This window comes from Martes martes, assembly GCF_963455335.1.
Source record: "Martes martes genome assembly, chromosome: 3".
Lineage (NCBI taxonomy): Eukaryota > Metazoa > Chordata > Mammalia > Carnivora > Mustelidae > Martes > Martes martes.
Window position 1 is genome coordinate 186,634,725 of NC_137890.1, and position 25,260 is coordinate 186,659,984.

Below are 25,260 nucleotides of genomic sequence, written 5' to 3' on the forward strand. Positions count from 1 at the left end.
ATTTAGGGGAAAAAAGTTTTAACTTTCAGATCTATGTTGGATAATCAAAACAAAAGTGCAATCTAACTTCCTTATTGCCCAAAATTGAGTTTTCTATACCCCTCTTCTTAGAAGATTTATTGTATAATTCCTTTGCTAGGCTCATTTTTTAAAATACCACTTAGGTACCATGCATGTGTATTTTCAAAATTCTGTACACAGTATTAAAGAAAAATAGTAACTTTCATTTAGGTCTTACCTAGTACAGTGAGTGAATTTCATAGTACAATGAATATGAATGAGATGTCAGTATGAATACAAAAGTAAGCCTACAAACTGATGTTTCTTTTTGGGTTTGTTTTTGTTTTTATGATCAGTCCCAAACACAGTATAGGGAAAATGGAATGAGTAAGAAAAAAACATCGTATTTTATTTCCCCCATTAACACCAAGTCATATTATTCAGAATGTATTTCAAAATACTTAGCCAGATCACCAATCCCATCCACTGCCTTAGTTCAAATGTTCACTAAGAAAATAAGCAAACAACAGAAATCCATTATGAAACTCCATCTATAGAGAACAGCTACATTGCTATATATAATTTATTAACTTAGTAATTTAGTCTCCCAATATTTACCAAGTTTGTGTAAAAATTTCTATTCCCATTGGTTTATAGTGACATTAATATAAATGCATAATTTCAAAGTCAACATTCCTTTCACTATGAACATAAAACTTAGAAAGATACTTGTGGGTTACAGTAAAGTAATGACTGGCTGCTGGGATAGCACTGTTCAAGGCCAAATACGCTGGAAGGCTTAGAATGGCATAAATATATATACACACACTCTCAATACGCTACAACTTCCCACATTTCTGCTATACATCCTTGTTGTATAATATGGTATAAATTATTTCCTCAAACTTGAAAAAAAATCCAGATGAATACATTTTCATCTTCACTTCAAAATAACCCTTTTAAATGAAAAAGAAGTTCCCATTTGTTAACTCTGCTCAAGGGATGGATTTAAATATTTTCTTCACTACATGTATAATATTTTTTTTACCCTATCTTAGTGCCTCATTACAACCAGTTTAACAATAAGACCTCCAGTTGTTGAAAATTGCTTTCAGTAGATTAAAAGGTTGTAAAATCTGCAGCTGAATCTTTAAGACATGAATCATAACAAAGTTCAAAAAATGTATGACCATCAACTCCTTGGAAGCTGTGAATTATTGCCCAAAAAACCTCACAAGTGCATATAATTCAAACATAAACTTTGTGGGGAAGGGATGTAAAATAAATACTACAATATTTTTCAATTCTATTTAAATGTTACTTAGATGCTTAGATGAAAGGCTTAATACTACCAACAGGAAGAATCAAACTATTTTAAAGACTGCTTTCCAAGTAATTAGAACAATTTCGCAAAACAAAGACAAGCAAGAGCCTATGCCAATACATTTTTCCTGTAGTGTAATGTAATTGCTAATATGAGGTATAATCTGTAAGCAATTAATACAAATATAAATAGGTATAAGCCACACTAACTCACAGTCTGGTGAAAAGCTTCTCAGCTACTGTACTTCGGATAGGGAGTTAAAAGAAATGAGAACAGAAGGACAGGGCAGGTTTCCAGTGGGAACGTCATTTACATGCCTTATCATTATCATCATTTTGTATTTAACAGTCCACTGTTGCAAAAAGGTAAATCCTTTCGAGTATGCTGGTCTAGAATATACTTTAGTAGCACAGTAAGATTATTTAAGTATTACTAATACTTCATTTGCATTTATATTTGGATTATACACATAATCATATGTGTATCAAAAACTATAAACAACTTTAAAACATTTTCATCTCATTTCTGAAAAGTTAACAGTTAAGACTGAACTATGTACTACAGAATTTTCTAGAATATCTAAACTAGGGGTAAAACCAAAGGAAAACTTGACTATTTCTTTAGTAAATGGCTTGTGCGAAACCTCAAGCTCACTCATCTTTTTATAGATGGGTTTATTTGATGAGGATTGTGATCCAATGATTGTTTAGCAGCAATTTTACCAAACTGTAAATTCTTTTATTAACAGGCATTATAAACAGATAATACTAATCTTATTTAAAAACCATGAGTGCCACACTGGTGAATATACAGCTCATGAATAACTTAAAAAGTATTTCCCATTTTAAAAGGCAACACTCAGCATACAAAAACCTATACTAAACAAAGAAGCTATAATATGGATACATGATTGATGTGTCTAAAATGATATATATACAGTACATAATTATTGTTAATTATGTGATCAGTACATTTTTTTTCTATATGATTCCCTTCATGCTTCACTTTCCCCAGAAACTGAATTCTGAACTTCCTCTTCTAAAATTGGTACAATCAGGTTATCCTTGGACATCAAATTATATTTCATCACAAATTTAGTAAACCGGTGACACAAAAATGTTTCGTTCTGTAGAGAGAAAGGAAAAAAGCAATTTTAGCTTACTATTCAGAACCAAAAAAACTAGACATAATATCAACATATACCATTATCATTCTGCTAAAAATGCATCAGGATAATTAGTGAAATATACTTACTTCATATTCATCAAATATCTGCCGATGGTGAAAATAAGCATGTGAAAATATTCTGTAAATCCTACGGCATACTGATCCTAGTTTTGCTACAGATGATTCCTTTATGCTAACCCTAGAAACAGGAAAGAAATCAGAGTCATAGAGCTGGACAGATCTTACGAAAAAATAGTCTAATCTTCTTAATTCACAAGTGTGGAAACTTAGACTTAGGGGAAAAAAGTGACCAGTGCAAGGTCACAGTGCTAGTAGGTGGCAAGACTAGAACTAGGACCCCTGTTCTTTACTCCTAGGCCAGTGCTATATCTACCTAACCACAGCACCCAAAAAATTCAGTATTATAACTTTTGAAACTTTAAAGTTCAATGCAGTTAAATCCCTGACAAATCAAAATTTACTAAAACTTAACACTTTGTCCACTAAAGATGATTAAAACCACTAAAAGGAATTGTTTTATTCTATACAACTTGATTTTTTTTTTTTTAAGATTTTATTTACTTATTTGACAGATGGAGATCACAGAGAGGCAGGCAGACAGAGAGGAGGAAGCAGGCTCCCCGCTGAGCAGAGAGCCCGATGCGGGGCTCAATCCCAGGACCTTGGGTTCATGACCTGAGCTGAAGGCAGAGGCTTTAACCCACTGAGCCACCCAGGCACCCCACAACTTGACTTTTTAATAAAAAATGCCTACAAATTTTGGTATTAAAAAAATGTAAAGGGGCACCTGGGTGGCTCACTTGTTAGGCATCTGCCTTTGGCTCAGGTCATGATCCCAGGGTCCTGGGATCAAGCCCTGCATCAGGTTCCCTGCTCGTGGGGCTCCCTGTTCATGGGGCTCCCTGTTCATGGGGCTCCCTGCTCCCTCTTCTCCCTCTCCCACTCCCCCTGCTTGTGTTCCTGCTCTCGCTACCTATCAAATAAATAAAACCTTAAAAAAAAAAAAAGTAAAAATAAAATTTAGGGGCACCTGGTTCAGTCAGCAGAGTGGGCGACTCTTGATCTCGGGGCTGAGTTTAAGCCCCATGTCAAGTGTAGAGATTACTCAAAAATATAAAATTTTTTAAAATGGGGCACCTGGGTGGCTTAGTGAGTTAAGCCTCTGCCTTCGGCTCAGGTCATGATCTCAGAGGGGTCCTGGGATCGAGGCCCACATCGGGCTCTCTGCTCCTCGGGGAGCTGCTTCCCCCTCTCTCTGCCTGCCTCTCTGCCTACTTGTGACCTCTCTCTCTGTCAAATAAATAAATAAAATCTTTTAAAAAGATTTTTTAAAAAATGTACACAGGATACAGAAGCAAAAAATAGTATTTTTAACTATAGTATATAACTATAGTATTTAACTATAGTATATAAAAATACTATAAGTATTTTTAAGTATTTTATATGAGCTCTATATTTGGGGAAAGAACCTCCAAATCTATCCACCTGGTAACAGATATCTTAATTGAATAAAGGCCAGGCAACAAACCTCTCCAATAATATAATATACAGAAGCTTCGTCCCAGATCTTAAAAACCTATAGGCAAGATAAGGAATCCTTCAAAAACAAGCAGTCCAACTTAGGAAATTCTGCTCTCTAGGCATACCATGTAAGAGGACACTAGCTCTAGCACAGAGACTCAAGTAAGTCAGTGTGTAAGTAACCCAACTCTAAAGCATGAGAGGGAGAGCCTCGGAGGACACACAGCAGCAGCGACTACCCTTGACTACACTGACCTGTGAGCTTTGGGAGCCAAGTCCTGTGGCTTTTAGTTTAACCACAACCCTAAATTTCAAAATTTGAGTAATTCTGAACTAGTTAAACATACAATAGCATAAAAAAAAAGTTTTAAAGAATACAATGCAGTAACAGCAACCTAGTTTGTTTTAATAAAAATACCAATCTTCTAAATTAAATCCAAAAAGTTTAACACTAAGTTTAAAAGTTTTATTTACCTGCTAGGAAAATATTTATTGCTATTCAGGAGACATGCAGCACCATCAAGTGTATGTCTAGTATAGTCTATTGCAGGACACTATAAAAGAAAGGATATACATGAGGTCTGTTTATTATATACTTGTCTTATTCCAAAAACCTGAGCATGTTTGAATAAAAAGGTCTCTTACAATATCAGAATGATTATAAAATTCAATGTTACAACAAATAAAGTTTTATTTAAAAAGTAAACAGGTGAAATTAATTTTAATGATATATTTTATTTAACTCTATATAGCCAAAATTATGTCAACATATAATTGATATAAAAGTTATTAATGGGCTTCTTTGGGGTATTTAAAAAATAAGATGTAATTCACGTACCATAAAATTTCTCTTTTAAAATGTGTAACTCTCAAGTTTTCAGTATATTCACAAATTTATGCAACCATCACCAACTACATTCCTGAACATTTTCATCACCCCAAAAAGAAATCCAGTATCAATCAGCAGTCAATTCTCATTGTCTCCTCCCCCTAATTTGAAGCAACAATTAATCTACTTTCTGTCTTCCATGGATTTGTCTATTCTGGGTATTTCCTAAAAATGGAATAATATGGGGATGCCTGGGTGGCTCAGTCAGTTAAGCCTCAGACTCCTGATACCAGCTCAGGTCATGGTCTTGGAGTCATGAGATCCAGCCCCACGCTGGGCTCTGCACTGGCCATGGAGCTTCCCCTAAGAGTCTCCCTCTCCCCATCCCTCCCCCTTCCAACCCCCCACCACCACCGACACATTAGCTCTCTCACTCTCTGTCTCAAAAAACAGAAAAGGAATAATATGTGGACTTTTGTATCACTTAGCATGTTTTCAAGGCTCATCCATAGTGTAGCACTGAGTACTTTATTTTTTCTTTTATTCAAAATCTTTTGAGAGTTTAATGTTTCTAATATATACAAAATGTTGTAATCCCTTATAACTTCCTTTTTATGGCTGAATAATATTCCACTGTGTGCATACACTACATTTTGTCTGTTTACGCATCTTCAGTTATTGAAAACTTGGTCGTTTCCATGTCTGGCTATCATGAACAATGTGACTATACTAGTGTACAAGTTTTGCATGGACATATGTTCTCATTTCTTTTGGGTATATACCTAAGAGTGGAATTGCTAAGTCATATAGTAACTATGCTTATCTTTTTAAGGGACTCCCAAACTGTTTTCCAAAGTGGCTACAGTATTTTACAGTCCTATCAGCAGAATATGAGAGTTCTACTCTCTTGACATCCTGGCCAATATTCTCTTTTATATTTTAATCATTCTAGTAGATGAAGGGTATGCCATCGTAGAGCGTATCTTTTCTTTTTCCATTTAAAAAAATGTGGTAAACTATATTTCAGATGAGGGCGCCTGGGTGGCTCAGGTGGTTGAGCAACTGCCTTCGGCTCAGGTCATGATCCTGGAGTCCTGGGATTGAGTTCCGCATCGGGCTCCCTGCTCTACAGGGAGTCTGTTTCTCCCTTTGACCCTCCCCCTCTCTTGCTCTTTCTCTCTCTCTCATTCTCTCTCTCTCAAATAAATAAAATCTTTTTTTTTTTTAAGATTTTATTTAATTTAGACACAAGTAGGCAGAGAGGCAGGCAGGGTGGGGGGCAAGCAGGCCCCCTGCTGAACAGAGAGCCTAATGCGGGGCTCAATCCCAAGACCCTGAGATCATAACCTGAGCCGAAGGCAATTAAAAAAAATTTTTTTAATTAAAAAAATATATATCAAATGTATTTTGCCATTTCAAGTTTTTTAAATGTACAACTCAGTGGCATTAATTACATTCACTATTGTGCAACCGTCACTACTGTGTGTTTCTGACCAAAAGTTTTTCTTCATCCCAAACAGAAACTCTATAAACCATTAAGCAACAACATCCCATGCCCACCATCCTTTCTAGATATTTCATGTAAGTGGAATCATACAATATCTGTCCTTTTGTGTCTAGTTTACTTCATTTAGCATGATGTCCTCAAAGTTCATCAACATTGTAGCATGTATCAGAACTTCACTCTCTTTTATGGCTGAATAATACTCTATTCTATACATTCTGTTGATCCATTCTCATCGTGGTTTTAATGATTAATGATGCTGAGCACCTTCCCATATGTTTTCTGGCCATTTGTTTACCTTCTTTAGAGAAATGTCTATTCAAATCTTTTGCTCACTTTTTAATTGGGTAGTCTTTTAACTGCTGAATTGCAACAGTTCTTTATGTATCTGAATACCAGACCCTTATCAGAGATACAATTTATAAAAATTATTTTTCCCATTCTTTAGATTGTCTTTTCACTTTCCTCACAGTGTCAAGGCAAAAAAAATTTTTTTTTAATTTTGAAAAAATCTGATCTGTATTTTCTTCTTTTATTTGTACTTTTGGTGTCATATCTAAGAAATCAGTGCCTAGTCCATGTGAAGAGTTACACGTGTGTTTTTTTCTAAGAGTTTTATAATTCTGGTTGTTTTATTTGGCTTTTGATCCATTCTCAGCTGAATTTTGTATAAGGTGTGAGGTAGGGTCTAACTTCATTCTTTTGTATGCAGATATCCAGTTATCTCTTAATAAGATATGTGACATTGCCTTTTTGTACTAACTCTTTGAAACTGGTATTTTACTTTACACTTAGAACACATCTCAGATTGGACTACCAACATTAAATGCACTGTACCACATGTGGTTCATGGCTATTGTTGTACCAGTATAACTTTAGATCTTTAATTGGTTTCTGAAAAAAATTTTTTTTGGAGTGGGAAGAAAAGTTTTACCTTGTTTCAGCTGCTTCCTTCCTTCCCTCCCCCCCTCAATTAATTCTCAGTTAACTCATCCTACTTTGTATCATTTTTAACAGCAAAAAGTTGGCAAAATACAGAAGGTTACCAAATAAAGTTTTATAAATTCTATTTTGCCAAGCATATATGTATAATGCTACTGCAGTCTGCATGTGACTGAAAGGGCTAGCAGATAATAACACATTATAACCTTTGTCACTTACAATAAGTGTCACTTATCACTGTGTACAGTTAACTCAATTTGCTGCAATGAGTCTCTTTAATTCTCAAGACATTGAGTAAATCATCACTGGTACAGAGTACTCTAACTCTTCTACTTCAGAATCCTACCATTCTTTTAACCCAAAAGAGCAACTTTTTTAGCTACTAATCTGTTAGTTGCTATTATTTCCTGCCTGCATAATTATTCCAAGAGTTCAGAAAGTATCCTTCCAAGATTTTCTTTTGTTTGTGTTTTTACATTTAAATCCCTTTCCAGAAAACTACCCCTTGAATATTCTACCATGATCTTCCCTTGACATATACACAATTCAGTGGAGCTTGTCTTCAGCAAGCAATGTTACAATTTTAAGACTCATTCACAGGACTCAATGCTGATGATCATCCTATCTTACATTTAATATTAATCAAGAAAAGAGTAGATGTGACAATGAGAGTACATATAAATCTCACAATCACAAACTGGGTATCTTTTCTACTCTAAAGTGAAAATAACACATCCTTACTATTTGCAAAAATTAAACTAGTCTTCTTGATTCAATTTCTTAATTGCAATTATCATATAATTCACTATACTTATTAAGTAGCAATTTCAGTAACTTATCAATAAACTGCTATGTGGGTTTTCCCAGATGTAAAATGATACACAATCTTAATATTGCTTCAATTAACTAACACACACACACACAAAACAGCCTGAATAAAATCAGTCAACTAAATAAGCACTATTTGCTTAGACAGGTACAAGATACTCCTTATTTTAGAAAATTTACATTCTCAAATAAACGAACACCAAATGTTCATTTTGCAACTAGAAAGTCACCTGTTGTCAAGTCTTAGAAGTCTAGCAATAAAATGATCATCTGCAGGTCTATTATTCTACAAAACTGGCCTAACCCAAATATTTTCAACAAGTTTAAGTGTCAAGTAAAAAGTACTCCAGATTAAAAGGAAATGCAGATCAAGGGAAATGCAATGCATAAACAAACCAGCTGTAATTATTGAGATAACTAAGGAAAATTGAATTATGTGCTATTAGATAATATGAAAGAATTATTTCTAACTAAAAATGTTTATATAAACAATTGCTACTTCCTAGATCCTCACCTTGACAAAAACTGTATGAGGAGAAAACAAGAATAACTTTTTCAATGCAGGACTAATTATGGAGAGGAAAATCATTATGGTGGGTTTCAAATAAAGGGTAGGAAATATTAATAAAATGTAGAGCAAAAAATATTGACCTATAAAGTCAGAGTCCTAAAGCAACATTTCATTAACAGATTAAGCATCAACTAGTAATCACCAACAGTTACTCCTATCAAAAGAAATTATGACTAGAAAAAAAGAAAAAATTCTGACTGAACCAAAAAACTAAACACATATATGTCATCCATTATACATCAGATATCAGCATGATATGACAGATGTTATTCTGTGATAGCCAGTAAATCATAAAGTGAGTTCTAACCCATGATACTGCCCAGTTACTAAAAAATTGACACTAATCGTAAGAAATCCTAAAATAGTACTGTGGCAATAAATTTTCAATGAAGAATTCTAATCCAACTAGCAAAAACAAACAGCAAACACTAAAAATTTATCTACCACTCTCTTGGAGAGATTAAGGTTATGATGATTTTATTAGTCATTCTATTTCATAATTTCTCACCTCTTTTGGAGTTTTATGAGCTGCACAAAGAAAAATCCACTGTTCAGTTGCTGTCATCTGAGTACATGTATCTGGATGGCATTCACTCTGTTAGAAAAGAGTTACATTTCTTAATATATAAACAATAAAGTTTATCATTTGGGTTACTACATTTCCATGTAAAATTCTAGAATAATTAGAAATGATGGGTAACTCCTTGTAAACACCTTAAGTTACAAAAACAGAAAAATCAGAACTTCCAATTATAGCTTTAACTTAAAGAAAATATTACCTGAAGTTTAACAGCAAGTCCATTTAGTTCAAGACAGAATTGCCTAAAAATGCAAATACATAAATGAAAAGTCTTATCCATTCTCCACATTATTTTTAGAATTTCTAATTATAAAAACAGAATCCCATTAGTATCATCCTTCCTCTCTCATCCCCATTATCAACCACCATTGGAATTTACATGGCACATTTCTTAAAAAGACATACAGATTAGTAAGTAAAACCCAAAACTAACAACCCTAATAACGTTCAATATCAGAGTACAGTGAGTTGATCAGACTTATACACTGGAAATTTGTATACTTTTTCTGAGAAGTAATCTGTAAATATATACTAAAACTCTTAGGAAGTGTATATTTTTTTCTAAGTCATTCTCCTAAGAATCTATTCTAATAAAATAATCAAAATTCCATGCAGATATATGTACAAAGATGTTCAGAGAAAATACACATAAAAAATTTTTTTGTAAACATTTTTTTGAAATATTCCAAATAATCAGCAATTGCAGAGTAGTAAACTGTTGGTATATATATGTTGTATATACACAAACTGTATATAAGCAATAAACTATTGGTATATATATGTTGTATATACACAAATATTCATATAGAAAAAGGACTAAGGGCACCTGGGTGGCTCAGTCAATTAAGGGTCTGCCTTCAGGTCAGGTCACGATTCCAGGGTCCTGGGATATGCCCTGCATCACACTCCCTGCTCAACAGAGTCTGCTTCTCTCTCTCCCTTTGCCCCTCCCCGTTCTTTGTGCTCACCCTCTCTCATAAATAAATAAATAAAGTCTTAAAAAAAAAAAAAAAAAGACTGGACCTTTTATATGCCTATATATTTTACAAGTTTTGTTCCGATTACAAACAACATACTCCTTATAAAAAGTCAAACATGAACATATAATGTACAATAAGAAAATCCTCCATAATTCTACTACCTCTTCCCAAAAGTTATTATTTACAACTAAATTTGATTTTCTATGCAGAGTAAAATATATTGGGATCATATCATACATAATTTTGTAACTTGCTTTTGGTCACTTAGTAGACTGCAAGCATTTTTTCATGATATACTTTTCTTCTAAAACTGCCAAACTAAGAATTATAAAGCCTAGAACAATGCTCAGAACCTAGCGTTTTATTTATATATATATATATATATTTTTTTAAAGATTTTATTTATTTATTTGACAGAGGGAGAGATCACAAGTAGGCAGAGAGGCAGGCAGAGAGAGGCGGTGGGGGGGGGCAGGCTCCCCGCTGAGCAGAGAGCCCAATGAGAGGATCTATCCCAGGACTCTGAGACCTGAGCTGAAGGCAGAGGCTTAACCCACTGAGACACCCAGACGTCCCCAAAAATATTTTTGAATAAATGAAGAATGAAGGAAATTTCATAGCATCAAGATTATCTTTTATTTTTTTAACCATTTTTAAGATTTTATTTATTTAACAAAGAGAGACATAGCAAGAGAGGGAACATAAGCAGGGGGAGTGGGAGAGGGAGAAGCAGGCCTCTCGCTGAGCAGGGAGCCCAATGTGGGACTCGATTCCAGAAACCAGGGATCATGACCGGAGCCAAAGGCAAATGCTCAACCAACTGAGCCACCCAGGCACACCCAAGATGATCATTTTTATATGAAATATCATTTTTATATCATTTTATATGAAAAGACAATAATTTATGTTATAAAGCTAACTTACTTTATTGCTGTCAAACTACTGAATGTACCACCTCTTAAAAATCTTACCAATCACTATGTTTCCCCAACAAATGAGAACAGTCTGATTCCCTAAAAATGCAAAGCTAAACCTACAAAGGTAAAAGATAAGACAGTCCCAAAGGGCAAAAAGAAAAAACAAAAAAAACCCCCAAACCCTGCCCACATATGAAAGAAAAACTATTTAAAGTTTATGATAAAAGAAAGCAAATAGCCAAATTTTCACTTGTCTGTGAATGTATTTCCTTTGAGATCCCTAACAATAATGCTCTTTTTAAATCACAAAAATAACACTATTTCTGAATTAGCACATCACCCTCTACTCCCCCATATCTGTAGCTTGCATGTTTCAGGTTTTTGAGTTGTTTTTCACTCAGTAATAAAGACAGGTAGTGAAAAATAAGTTTCTCATCTAGTTTAGCTCACTTAGGGCCAATAGCAAAATGAAGCTACCGATCTGGCAGTGTTATGGATACAATCTGTGGCACATAGTGCAAATTTAACAGCTTCAAGTTTATTCAGTACAGGACTAACAGATACAGTTGTGCAGGTGAAGAGACAAGCCAGAGCTGAAATCCAGCCTACACTGTAATCTCTAAACCATGCATCCTGGCATGGGATTGTATCCACTCAGAAGGGGCATCTCTTCCTATTATAAATATTCCATATGGGCTAGTGAGAGATTTGAATGAAGTCTCGTTAACACCATAATTATCAACTATATTAACCAATAAAAAAGAGCAAGTACTGGGGCACCTGGGTGGCTCAGTGGGTTAGGCCTCTGACTTCGGCTCAGGTCATAATCTCAGGGTCCTGGAATCAAGCCCGCATTGGGCTCTCTGCTCAGCAGGGAGCCTGCTTCCCCCTCCCCCTCTGCCTGCCTCTCTGCCTACTTTTGATCTCTCTCTGTTAAATACATAAATAAAATCTTTAAAAAAATTTAAAAAGATTTTTAAAAAGGAGCAAATATTAAGCCTCAAATCAATTACATCAAGCACATGAAAAAAACAAAAAGTTACTTCTGAAATTCTTCTTGGTGAACTATAAAGATGTATAGACTATGATAAAGACACGAAAGAATGTATTTGTGACGTATAATACATAAATACAAAACCAAAATAAATTGGATAATATTCAATGGAAAAAAAAGTAAAAATAACAGCACCAGAACAGGACAAAGATTTTATAAATATGCAATATAAAATATTACATATTTTATAGTCTAAGTTAAATAGGGAGGAAGAGTTGTTCTTAGATCTGAAATTAAGATCTTGTATACTAAAATCAGCCCTTGGGGGTACCTGTTGGTAAAGCATGTGACTCTCGATCTCAGGATTTCAAGCCCCATGTTGGGTATGGAGCCCTATAATAAATCAATCAATATAAATTTATGAACTCTAAAATCAGCCCTCACTTCTTTGGAATTATACCGGCAGTGGAAAAAACATCATTTATTTTCATCATTAATCCCAACAGGTAAGTAGGTCGTTATTTTCAAAGCTGATTAAAGTAAGGCAGAGAATATGCACTGAAGTGCTACCTTGATTTATAAGAGCAGGAAAATATAAAACGCATGTTCATACTTTCAATTATCATGCATTAAGATGTGGTTTTAAAAAACTGGATCAGGAAAAATGAACTATTGGGACTTCATCAAGATCAAAACCTTTTGCACAGCAAAGGAAACAGTCAACAAAACCAAAAGACAACTGACAGAATGGGAGAAGATATTTGCAAATGACCTATCAGATAAAGGACTAGTATCCAAAATCTATAAAGAACTTATCAAACCCAACATCCAAAGAATAATCCAATCAAGAAATGGGCAGAGGACATGAGCACACATTTCTGCAAAGAAGATATCCAGATGGCCACCAGACACATGAAAAAGTGCTCCACATCACTCGGCATCAGGGAAATACAAATCAAAACCACAATGAGATACCACCTCACACCAGTCAGAATGGCTAAAATTAACAAGTCAGGAAATGACAGATGCTGGCGAGGATGTGGAGAAAGGGGAACCCTTCTACACTGCTGGTGGGAATGCAAGCTGGTACATCCACTCTGGAAAACAGCATGGAGGTTCCTCAAAAAGTTGAAAACAGAGCTACCCTACAAGCCAGCAATTGCACTACTGGGTATTTACCCTAAAGATACAAATGTAGTGATCTGAAGGGGCATGTGCACCCGAATGTTTATAGCAGCAATGTCCACAATAGCCAAACTATGAATAGAACCTAGATGTCCATCAACAGATGAATGGATAAAGAAGATGTGGTATATATGTACAACTGAATACTATGCAGCCATCAAAAGAAATGGAGTCTTGCCATTTGCAACAACGTGGATGGAATTAGAGGGTATTATGCGTAGCAAAATAAGTCAATCAGAGAAAGACAATTATCATATGATCTCCCTGATATGCAGAATTTGAGAGGCAATGTAGGGGGTTTGGGGTAGGGAAGGAAGAAATGAAACAATATGGGATCGGGAGGGAGAAAAACCATAAAAGACTCTTGATCTCACGAAACAAACTGAGGGTTGCCGGGGGGAGGGGGTTAAGGAGAGGGTAGTTGGGTTACGGACCCTTGGGAGGGTATGTGCTATGGTGAGTGCTGTGAAGTGTGTAAGCCTGACGATTCACAGACCTGTACCCCTGGGGCTAATAATACATTTTATGTTAATAAAAAAAAATAAAAAAATAAATTGAATCGGGGTGACTGGCCAGCTCAGTCGGTAAAGCATGCAACCATTAATCTTGGGGTTGTGGGTTTGAGCCCCATGTTATGTGTAGAGATTACCTAAAAATAAACTCTTAAACAAAACAAAACTAGATCAAGTAGTCAAGTGATTTGTCCAAGAAACTGGTGGAATACAAAGAAGTCTTAGCAACCTGATACTGCTGAACTATTATGACAAGACATTATCTCTTAGCAATGTCTAGCAGGAAATGTGATCTAATTTATTTATGGAAAGTCCTATTTCTACTCCACATATTATGTAAAAATCAACTCAAAATGTAACAAACCCTGATGAACATATATTTCATGCTACATTCTTTATATTTCACCTATCAACTCATCTCAGCTCCCATTTACAGTGGCAAGTTCGTAACTTCCAGAAACAACTTTGTAACTTCAGGATTTAGCTGCTTTTAAAGTTAACTCTAGTTAACTAGTCATTCACTAGTCATCAATTTGCTCATTCAAAGGGCATCATGAAAAAGTGCCCAAGCTCCTTACCTCAGAATTACAATCAGTTTTTAAAGATTCATTTATTTGAGAGAGAGAGTAACCACATGTGTACACATATGCTTGCAAGCCAGGGGGAGGGGCAGAGATAGAAAGAGAAACTCCAGCAGACCACCCGCTGAATGCAGAGCCTGACAGGGGACTCAATCTCATGACCCTGACTGAGATCATGACTTGAGCTGAAATCAAGAGTCGAACACTTAATCTACTGAACCACCCAGGTGCCCCCAGAATTACAATTAATCTTTACTTACCACATGGAAGACTAGAAGTTCACAATAGGCAACTCATCAGATACCAAGCCTAGACGAGGGCCTTCTTGTGATCCTCTATAGAAAAATAAAGTTTGGGGTGCCTGGGTGGCTCAGTAGGTTAAGCCTCTGCCTTCAGCTCAGGTCATGATCTCAGGTCCTAGGATCAAGCCCCGCATGGTGGGGGGGGGGGGTCTCTGCTCAGCAGGGAGCCTGCTTTCCCCTCTCTCTCTGCCTGCCTCTCTGCCTACTTGTGATCTCTCTGTGTCAAATAAATAAATAAAATTTTTTTAAAAATCTTTAAAAAGATGGGGCACCTGGGTGGCTCAGTGGGTTAAAGCCTCTGCCTTCAGCTCCGGTCATGATCCCAGGGTCCTGGGATCGAGCCCCGTATCAGGCTCTCTGCCCAGCAGAGAGCCTGCTTCCTTTCCTCTCTCTCTGTCTGCCTCTATGCCAACTTGTGATCTCTGTCTGTCAAATAAATAAATAAAATCTTTAAAAAAAAATCTTTAAAAAGAGAAAAGAAAAATAAAATTTATGAGTGGATAAATTGAAATAATGCATTTGTGGTAAAGGAATAATTTGTGGTTAAGAAAAACTGTGCAGGGGCACCTCGTTGGCTCAGTATAGAGCATGCAACTTTTTTTTTTTTTTTTAGGATTTTATTTATTTATTTATTTATTTATTTGTCAGAGAGGGAGAGAGAGAGAGCACACAAGCAGGCAGAGAGGCAGGCAGAGGCAGAGAGAGAAGCAGGCTCCCTGCTGAGCAAGAACCCCAATGCGGGACTTGATCCCAGGACCCTGGGATCATGACCTGAGCCAAAGGCAGAGGCTTAACCCACTGAGCCACCCAGGCATCCCTAGAGCATGCAACTCTTGATCTTAGGGTTGTGGGTTCAAGTCCCACATTGAGAGGTTAGGTGTAGAGATAAGAAGAAAAAAAGATAAGGAAAGAGGGAACGCGCCTCCTCCCCCCACTGCGGGAGGAGAAAGAGAGAGAAAAAATGAAAGAACAAAAAGCTGTGTAAAGAGAAAATAATGCCCATATCCATAAATGAAGAAAAAAATCAGTAAATAACAAAGTTGAAAACTTTTTAACACTGAAAACACAAAAGCTTTAAAATCTGGCTCTTTAGAGTCTGCGATTACACAAAGATTTTATTTATAATTCATAATCATCAACATTATTACAAGAGGAAGTACTACTACTATTTTGTTACATCATAAAGATTTACCTTAAATGTTCATATTTCCATACACCTTCATCTTGGCCTTCAGGTGGTTCAAGTATTTTGTCAATATTGGAACAGTCTGCTCTTATGTTTTGTTGAATATACTATAACAAAAAAAGTTCTCATAGTTAATTAAGATATTATACTTCATGATAAATCTTATGTTAAATATATTTAATTTTTGAACACATGACTGCTCTTATGTTCCAACTTTTTTGGGTTATACACAAAACAAGAAACCAAGTACAAAATCATAATCACTAATTCAGAAGAAAGGAGGTAATCCTTACCGATGCTTTCTCCAATTCAACTTCTTTGGGGTAAGATGTACCATATAAATGCAGATATGGTACTTACCAGGACCGAATATGGGATCAAAACCGTAAACTACAATCTTTCTAAGAACATAAAATGTAGGCAATATAACTATGGTACACAGTATAGGATTCCACTAATATCAATTATTTAGAATAGGCAAATCTATGAAGACAAAAAATAGTTGTTTAGGACTGGGAAAAGAAGAGGAGACAAAGGAGAACAGAGATAACTGCAAATGTAAATGAAATTTCTTTCGAGTGGGGAATGGCGATCTTCTAAAATCAGACTGTTGTGATGGTGTACAACCTTGTGAATATACTAAAAACCATGTATGTATATTTTAAATGTGCAATTTCTATGGTATGTGGTATCCCATAAAGTTGTTTTCAAAAAATGTCCAGCAGAAAAACTAAGTTAAAAGAAAAAAAGGCATGGACATTCACTTTTACTTTATATAAAATAAAACTTTAAATTTCAGATTTTTTTTTCTTTTTAAGTTTTTTTTTTTTTTTAATTTATTTGACAGAGATCACAAGTAGGCAGAGAGACAGGCAGAGAGAGGAGGAAGCAGGCTCCCTGCTGAGCAGAGAGCCCGATGGAGGGCTCGATCCCAGGACCCTGGGATCATGACCCGAGCCGAAGGCAGAGGCTTTAACCCACTGAGCTACCCAGGCGCCCCACATCTTTTTTTTTTTTTTAAGATTTTATTTATTTGACAGACAGAGATCACAAGCAGGCAGAGAGGCAGGCAGAGAGAGGAAGCAGGCTCCCCGTTGAGCAGAGAGCCCGATGCGTGGCTCGATCCCAGGACCCTGAGATCATGAGCTGAGCCGAAGGCAGAGGCTTTAACCCACTGAGCCACCCAGGCGCCCCATAAATTTCAGATCTTTTTAATGTTTCATGCATTCTATGATATAAATACTGTGAAATTTGAATAGGCTATATTAGCTTAAAATGCCTGATTACAGAAACTGAAGGCCCTAAATACAGGGCCTTGTTAAAGCTATCTTTTATGCTTATTTTCAGGCAGTATTTCCTGACTGTTACTCTCACGTCAAAAATCTGCTCAAAAGATTTTGACTCCCTGATGCCTATTTAAACCACTCTCCCTAACTTTCTGACCCAAAGTTCTAAATTCCAAAGTTCTGCATAAAACTGATTTTCTCCTCAAGCAGAAAACTGCAAATTCTTTACCTTTTCCACTGGCTGCCTCAAACTCCATAAATTTTTTTTTTTAAGATTTTATTTATGAGAGAGAGAGCACGTGCGCACGCGCGCACATGAGCAGGGGGAGTGGGAGATGGAGAAGTTGACTCGTCGCTGAGCAGGGAGCCGGATATGGGGCTCTATCCCAGGACTCTGGTATCATGACCTGAGCAGAAGGGTGACAGAGCCACCCAGGCACCCCCACACAATTCTTTCCAAATTCTCTCTCCCCCAGCACATTCAAATCTTTCCTGATTATTCTAGTGCTCACAGAACTCCGTCTGATTTCCTCCATTTGTCACTATATAATCTAAATTAGCAATTTGTCTATGCACTCTTACCTTTCCTGCTCCCATCACACCTCCTATAGAACTCTTACAAGCATTTATTTATATTTAATATATAACAGTTATTATCAAGGGTCTCCCTCAAATAAAAAAGAGAATTTTAAATTTTAGTATTAGCATCTGGCACACAGGAGATTTTTAACAAATTTGTATTGTCTTTTCCTAAACTATATTACTTGAAGTCAAGGATAAAGATATGTAATTACCTAAAATGTTAAAGCCATGAAAGATTAGGGATGAAAAAATTTACCAGAAATGGAGTGTAGTCCCTGATTCTTTAATATTCTTTAGTGGTCCCAAAGACAGTTTGGTAGTGAGCACACAAAAATATATTCTCTGCAATATGGTTTGCTCATAATCAATATTAATTTGTTAACCACATATTTAGTAACTGAATTTATATATAATTATTAAAGTTTTTATAAGTAGAAGTACAAGCTGTCAATTGTTAGGGGATCTAGAATCTTTTTATTACTGATGATTTATCAAAATAAAACCTGTTTAGCCTGCTTAAACAAAAATATCAACATTTTCTATGGGATTAAATACAACCAGAGTCTAGGGGCACGTGAATGGCTCAGTCGTTGGGCATGTGCCTTTGGCTGGGAACATAACCCCAGAGTCTGAGATCAAGCCCTGCATTGGGCTCCTTGCTCGGCAGGAAGCCCACGTCTCCCTCTCCCTCTCCCCTGGCTTGTGTTCCCTCTCTCACTCATTCTCTCTCTGTCAAATAAATAAATAAAATATAAATAAAATATAAATAAATAAATAAATAAATAAATAAAACCAGAGTCTAAACATAATATTCAAAATGCCCAGAATATAATCCAAAATTACTCGGTATACAAAGAACACATGAAAATCTCAATACAAGAAGATGAGTGTGCTGGGGGAAGGGAGTTGTGGGAAGTTGTTATTGTTTAATGGGCACAGAGTTTCAGCTGTTAAAAGTTGAAAAGTTAACCCTAACCCTAACCCTTTCGGGTCCCTTCCTCTTTGGGAACTTTTTATTATCACTCAAGAAACTGCTTTGCTGACCACCAAAAAACTACAACAACAACAACAACAAAAACCCCTTCAGATAGAGTTGGTAATGATCACACAATAATGTGAATGTACTTAATGCCCCAGAACTGTACACTTAAGGGGCCCTAGTTGGCATAGTCAGTAGAACATGCAATTCTTGATCTCAGGGCCATGAGTTCGAGCCTCATACTGGAGGTAGAGTTTACTTAAAAAATTAAATTAAAGTTTACTTAAAAAATTAAATTAAAAACTTAAGAAAAAAAATACATTTAAAGATGGCAAAATGGTAAATTTTATCCTACATATATTTACCACAATAGAGAAAAGCAGAGTGAACACCAAACAAGAAAACCCAAAGAAACCCACACCAAGACACATAATCAAAGTGCCAAAAACTAAAGATAAGCCATTGAAAAAAGATACAGGACCTACAAAATGTTAAAAAAAAACTGTAGCTTTCTCATCAGAAACCACAGACAGTAGGGAGTGGCACATGTTGAGAGCGCTGAAAGAAAAGAAGAGTCAGGGCACCAGTGCGGCTCAATCAGTTGAGATTCTGCCTTTGGCTCAAGTCATGATCTAGGGTCCTGGGATTAAGCCCTGCATTATCATCATGGAGCTCCCTGCTCAGGGGCAAGTCTGCTTGTCTCTCTCCCTCTGCGCCTCCCCCGTCCCTTGCTCACTCACTTTCTCTCTCAAATAAATAAAAATCTTAAAAAAAAAAAAATCATCAGCCCAGAATTCTGTATCTAACAAATATACCCTTCAGGAATGAAGATAAAGACATTATCAGAAGAAAGAAAACTAAGGATAAATTCAAGCCAGCAGATCACTCTAAAAGAATTGCTAAAGGAAGTTCTTTAGACAGAGGAAATAAATAAATAAATAAATAAATAAATAAATAAGACCAACAGAAAATTTAGAATATCAGGAGCAATCGAAATTATAAATATCTGGGTATATATATAATAAACCATTCTCCCCCCGAGTTCTTTAAAATATGTTTGGCGGTGAAAGCAAAAAATGTTAACATTGTCTGATGAGGTTTTCAATGTAGGTAGATGTAATACAGATGACAAAACCATAAAGGGATAATGGGATCTATAGGAAGATAGTTTTTACATTTTAATTAAAGTGGTAAAATACTGATTCTAAGTAGACTGAAAAGTATTTAGTAATCTCCAGAGCAATTATCAAAAATATCATATAAAGAAATATCTGGGATGCGAGGGTGGCTCAGTCTGTTAAGTATCTGCCTTCAGCTCAGGTCATGATCCCAGGGTCCTGGAATGGAGCCTCACATCAGGCTCCTTGCTAAGCAGGGAGCCTGCTTCTCCCTCTCCTTCTGCCCCCCACCCCACTTGTGTGTATGTGTTCTCTCTGTTTAATAAATAAAATCTTTAAAAATAATAAAAATAGGGACACCGGGATGGCTCACTCAGTGAAACATCTGCCTTCGGCTCAGGTCATGATCCCTGGCTCCTGGGATTGAGTCCCACATCAGGCTTCCAGCTCAACAGGGAGTCTGCTTCTCTCTCTCCCTATCTCCCTCCTCCTGCTTGTGCTCTCTAAGAAATAAATAAAATCTTTTAAAAAATTAAAAATAAAAATAAAAATAAATAAACAGATACTCAAGGGGTGCCTGAGTGGCTCAGTTGGTCAAGTGTCTGCCTTCGGTTCAGGTCATGATCTCAGGGTCCTGGGATTGAGCCCTACAACTGGCTCTCTGTTCAGCAGGGAGTCTACTTCTCTGTCTCCCTCTGCCTCTGCTCCTGAACTGCGTGCATGCGCACACTTCTCTCTCTCTCTGTCAAATAAATAAAATATTTTTAAAAGATTTTATTTATTTATTTGACAGAGACAGAGTGAAAGAGGGAACACAAGCAGGGTGTGTGGGAGAGGGAGAAGCAGGCTTCCGCCAAGCATGGAGCCCAACGCGGGGCTCAATTCCAGGGCCCTCACATCATGACCTGAGCAGAAGGCAGACGCTTAATGAATGAGCCACCCAGGCGCCCCAAATAAAATATTTTTAAAAATAAAAATTAAAAAAGATAAGCAAAATTAGAATTAAAACACTAAAAGTGGGGGTGCCTGAGTGGATCAGTTGTTAAGCATCTGCCTTCAGCTCAGGTCATGATCCACAGTCCTAGGATTGAGCCCCATGTTGGGTTCCCTGCTTGGTAAGTCTGCTTCTCCCTCTGCCTGCTGCTCCCCCACTTGTGCTCTCTCTGTCAAATAAATAAAATCTTTAAGAAAAATAAATAAATAGGGGCGCCTGAGTGGCTCAGTGGGTTAAGCCTCTCCCTTAGGCTCAGGTTATGATTTCAGGGTCCTGGGATCCAGCCCTGCATCGGGCTCTTTGCTCAGCAGGGAGTCTGCTTCCCCCTCTCTCTCTGCCTGCCTCTCTGCCTACTTGTGGTTTCTCTGTCAAATAAATAAAATCTTTTTAAAAAAGAAAAGAAAAATAAATAAGTAAATAAAATAAAATAGTAAAAGTGCTCAATTCGTAAAATGGCAGAAAGGGGGAAAGGAACGAAAAAAGGAGGGAACAAACTAAAAACAAGTAATATGATGGCAGACCTAAATCTAAACATAACCTACCTGTAACTAAATTAATATTAAATGGCCTAAATATACCCACTAAAAGACAAAGACTATCACAAAGAGTAAGACAGCCATACACTGACTGTAAGAAACTTACTTCAAATATAATGATATAGGTAGGCTAAAAGTAAAAGGATGGGAAAAGATATACCAAACAAACATCAATCAAAAGGAAGCTGCAAGGAATGAAAATTGGTTCAAAACTAAGAAAAAAAAAAAAAATCAGAGCACCTGGCTGGCTCAGTTGGTGGAGTGTATGACTCTTAATCTCGTAGTTTTGAGTCTGAGCCCCACAATGGGTGTAGAGATTACTTGGAAATAAAAATTCTAAAAAAAATTTTTTTAATCAATGAATATACTATGTTAACATACAAAGGGAAAAAACCACAATCGTCTCAATGCAGAAAATGCATTTGATAAAATCCATTATCTTTACATGATGAAAACATTCAGAAAACTAAGTACAGAAGAGAACTTCCCAATTATGATGAAGGGCATTTATGAAAAACAATGGGTAATGTCATACTCAATGGTGAGACTGAAAGGTTTTCCTCTAATATCAGAAAAGAGACGAGGATGCCAGCTTTCACCATTGCTATTCAACAATGTGCAGGATTTCTAGCCAGAACAATAAGACAGGAAAGAGAAGTGAATAAGACTATCTCTATTTGCAGATGACATAATCTTATATACCGAAATCCCAAAGAATCCACAGGAAAGCTAATAAGCTAATAAACAAAATCAGCAAAGTAGCAGGATGCAAGATCATATACAAAAGATGAGTTGTGTCTGTATACTCCTTCAATGAATAATCCAAAAAGGAAATTAAGAAAGCAATTCTAGGGGCACATGCATGGCTCAGTTGGTTAAGCAACTGCCTTCGGCTCAGGTCATGATCCCCCAGGGTCCTGGTATCGAGTCCCACATCAGGCTACCCCTGCTCTGCAGGGAGCCTGCTTCCCCCTTCTCCTTCTGCCTGCCACTCCCCTTGCTTGTGTTCTCTGTCAAATAAATAAAACCTTTAAAAAAAAAAAAAAAGAAAGAAAGAAAGCAATTTTGGGGGTTCCTGGGTGGCTCAGTCAGTTAAGCATCTGACTCAGCTCATGATTTCAGGGTCTTGGGAGCAAGCCCCACATCGGGCTCCCCACTCTGAAGGGACTGCCTCTCTCCCTGCTGTTGTGCAACTGAAGAAAAGCCCTGGGGCACCTGGGTGGCTCAGTAGGTTAAGCCTCTGCCTTCGGCTCAGGTCATGATCTCAGGGTCCTGGGATCGAGCCCCACATCAGGCTCTCTGCTCAGTAGGGAGCCTGCTTCCCTCTCTCTCTCTGCCACTTCTCTGCCTACTTGTGATCTCTGTCAAAAAAATAAATAAAATCTTTAAAAAAAAAAAAAAAAGCAAGCAAGCAAGCAAGCAAGCAAGCCAAGCCAAGCCAAGCCAAGCCCTGGACCCAGTGGCTTCACTGGTGAATTTTACCAAACATCTGAAGAACATCAATCCTCCTCAAACTCTTCCAAAAAACAAAAACACTGAAGGAAAACTAGAAATCAATACCCCTTATAAATATGGATATAAAAATCCTAACAAGCTGAATTCAGCTGCAAATTAAAAAAGATTATACATCACGATCAGTGGGATTTATTCCTAGAATGCAAGGATGGTTCGACATGCAAAAACTGATCAATACACCACATTAAAAAACGAAGGGGGAAAAAACCCCATGTTATCTCAATTGGTGCATTTAACAAAATTCAACACCTTTTTAGGATAACAACAGTCAATAAACTAGAATTAGAAGGAAACCAGTAACGTAATAATCCAACATAATAAAGGTCATATATGAAAAACCCACAGTGCTCCTTATACTCAATGTGCAAGACTGAAAGGTTTCCTCTAAGATCAAGAACAAGACAAAGATGCTTGCTTTTGCCACTTCTATTAAAAGCAGTATTGGAAGTTCTAGCCAGGCAATTAGGTGAGAAATAGAAATAAAAAGCATCAGGACTAGAAAGGAAGAAGATTGCCTGTTTACAGATGACATGCTCTTGGTATGTAGAAAACCCTAAAGATTCCACAAAAAAATTGTTCGAACTAATAAATTCAATAAAGTAGAAGCACACAACCCCTACTTTAAAAAAAAAATTATTTATTTGAGAGAGTGAGAGAGAGAGCACACAAGCAGCAGGAGAAGAAGAAGGAGAGGCAGACTCCCCTGCTCAGCAGGGAGTATGACGCCTGAGCTGAAGGTAGATGCTTAACCAACTGAGCCAACTAGGAGCCCCACAACCTCTACTTTTAAAGGTAGAAACATTTATACATTTTTCCTCTTATTTTTCCCGATTTCCAGACATTGAGCTCTAGGTTTATATTTCTGTATCCTCCATAAGGCCTATCTCATTGCCCAATAAACATTTGCTGATTGAACAATATTCTTTTTTTTTTTTTAAGATTTTATTTATTTATTTGACAGAGAGAGACACAGCGAGAGAGGGAACACAAGCAGGAGGAGCAGCAGAGGGAGAGGGAGAAGCAGGCTTTCCCGCAGAGCAGGGAGCCCAATGTGGGGCTCGAGCCCAGGACCCTGGGATCATGACCCGAGCCCAAGGCAGACGCTTAATGACTGAGCCACTCAGGCGCCCCTGAACAATACCTTCTTAAAAGGCAATGTCCAAATAGCCATTCATTCATGAATAGTCGTCCATTTCCTATGCTAAGTATCTAAATATTATACTGAGTCCATTCTAAAGGTTTTTGGTATTTGTTAATGTTATGACTTGTTTTTTAAGCTCAAAGAATTCAACTATATTCCTATTTCATTTTCCAGGATCTTCAAATAACACAATAAATCCAAGTAGCTATCTACGTTTATTATCTAGCCATCAAGATAAAACCAGCTTCTCTTTATTGAGTATTTTTCCTTTAAACACGTTAGTTAACCAATGTCTAGTCCAATATACTAGTACTCCCTAATTTCAGTCATCATTTTGTTAACCCCTTAAAGCAACTTTTAATAATTAGCTACAGGAACTATTTTTCCCCAGATTATAGATTTTATTCATTTTGGAAGAACTGCTACATTTTTTTTTAAACCCAGTTAAGTATACAATGCAATTCTCATTAAGAATGTATAAGAGTCGGGGCTCCTGGGTGGCTCAATTGTTAAGTGCCTGCCTTTGTCTTGGGTCATGATACCGAGCCCCACATCTGGCTTCCTGTGCGTCAGGAACCCTGCTTCTCCCTCTCCTGCTTCCCCTGCTGGTGTTCTCTCTTTCACTGTGTCTCTCTCTGTCAAATAAATAAATAAAATCTTAAAAAAAAAAAAAGGAACTTGTAAGAATCTCTTGAGGTGCTTTTCAAACCAAACATGCTACAGAAACCCACCTCCTTGATATTCAATGCCTTAGTGAGCTACTTGATAGTGGCAACAACCTAAAGGGAGGCATCTTAGCCTTCACATATATTAGAGCAGCACAAAAGTTAAGAACTAATGGGAACTTTTGGTAAATTTAGATACATGTTCTCAAGTGTTCAGTCACCAACTAGGTATGTTCTCTTTCCTACTTCATTATGTTATTCTAATTTAGCATTCAATTAACTTTGAATTAAATTCATTCTAAAATCAAATTTTGTACCCTAATTTGGTAGATTATTAATAGATACTAAATTGTACTTAAGTTTCATTACAGTCTACTATACCATCTTAAGACAAAATGGAGGATTGATAAAAGTTTTAAACATGCATTCTATTATTTCCATGGATTCTGACTTGCACTAAAAGATACAGGAATATTTATGCTAAAGGAGGTAAAATGCTT

At 36.6% G+C, this 25,260-nt stretch overlaps 1 protein-coding gene across 1 annotated transcript in view; it reads right to left on the reverse strand.

The window, feature by feature from the left end:
- Nucleotides 1-380: 380 nt before the first annotated feature.
- The window catches only part of HSPE1 (heat shock protein family E (Hsp10) member 1), a 41,621-nt gene continuing 16,741 nt past the window's right edge, over nucleotides 381-25,260 (reverse strand). Inside the window, exons 3-8 of the mRNA XM_080798677.1 lie at nucleotides 15,951-16,051; nucleotides 9,487-9,529; nucleotides 9,216-9,302; nucleotides 4,508-4,587; nucleotides 2,579-2,690; nucleotides 381-2,450 (exon numbers count right to left, since the gene is read on the reverse strand). Of these exons, the coding sequence (XP_080654803.1) occupies nucleotides 2,319-2,450; nucleotides 2,579-2,690; nucleotides 4,508-4,587; nucleotides 9,216-9,302; nucleotides 9,487-9,529; nucleotides 15,951-16,051 (555 nt within the window). The 3' untranslated portion in view covers nucleotides 381-2,318. The remainder of the gene's footprint in view (nucleotides 2,451-2,578; nucleotides 2,691-4,507; nucleotides 4,588-9,215; nucleotides 9,303-9,486; nucleotides 9,530-15,950; nucleotides 16,052-25,260) is intronic.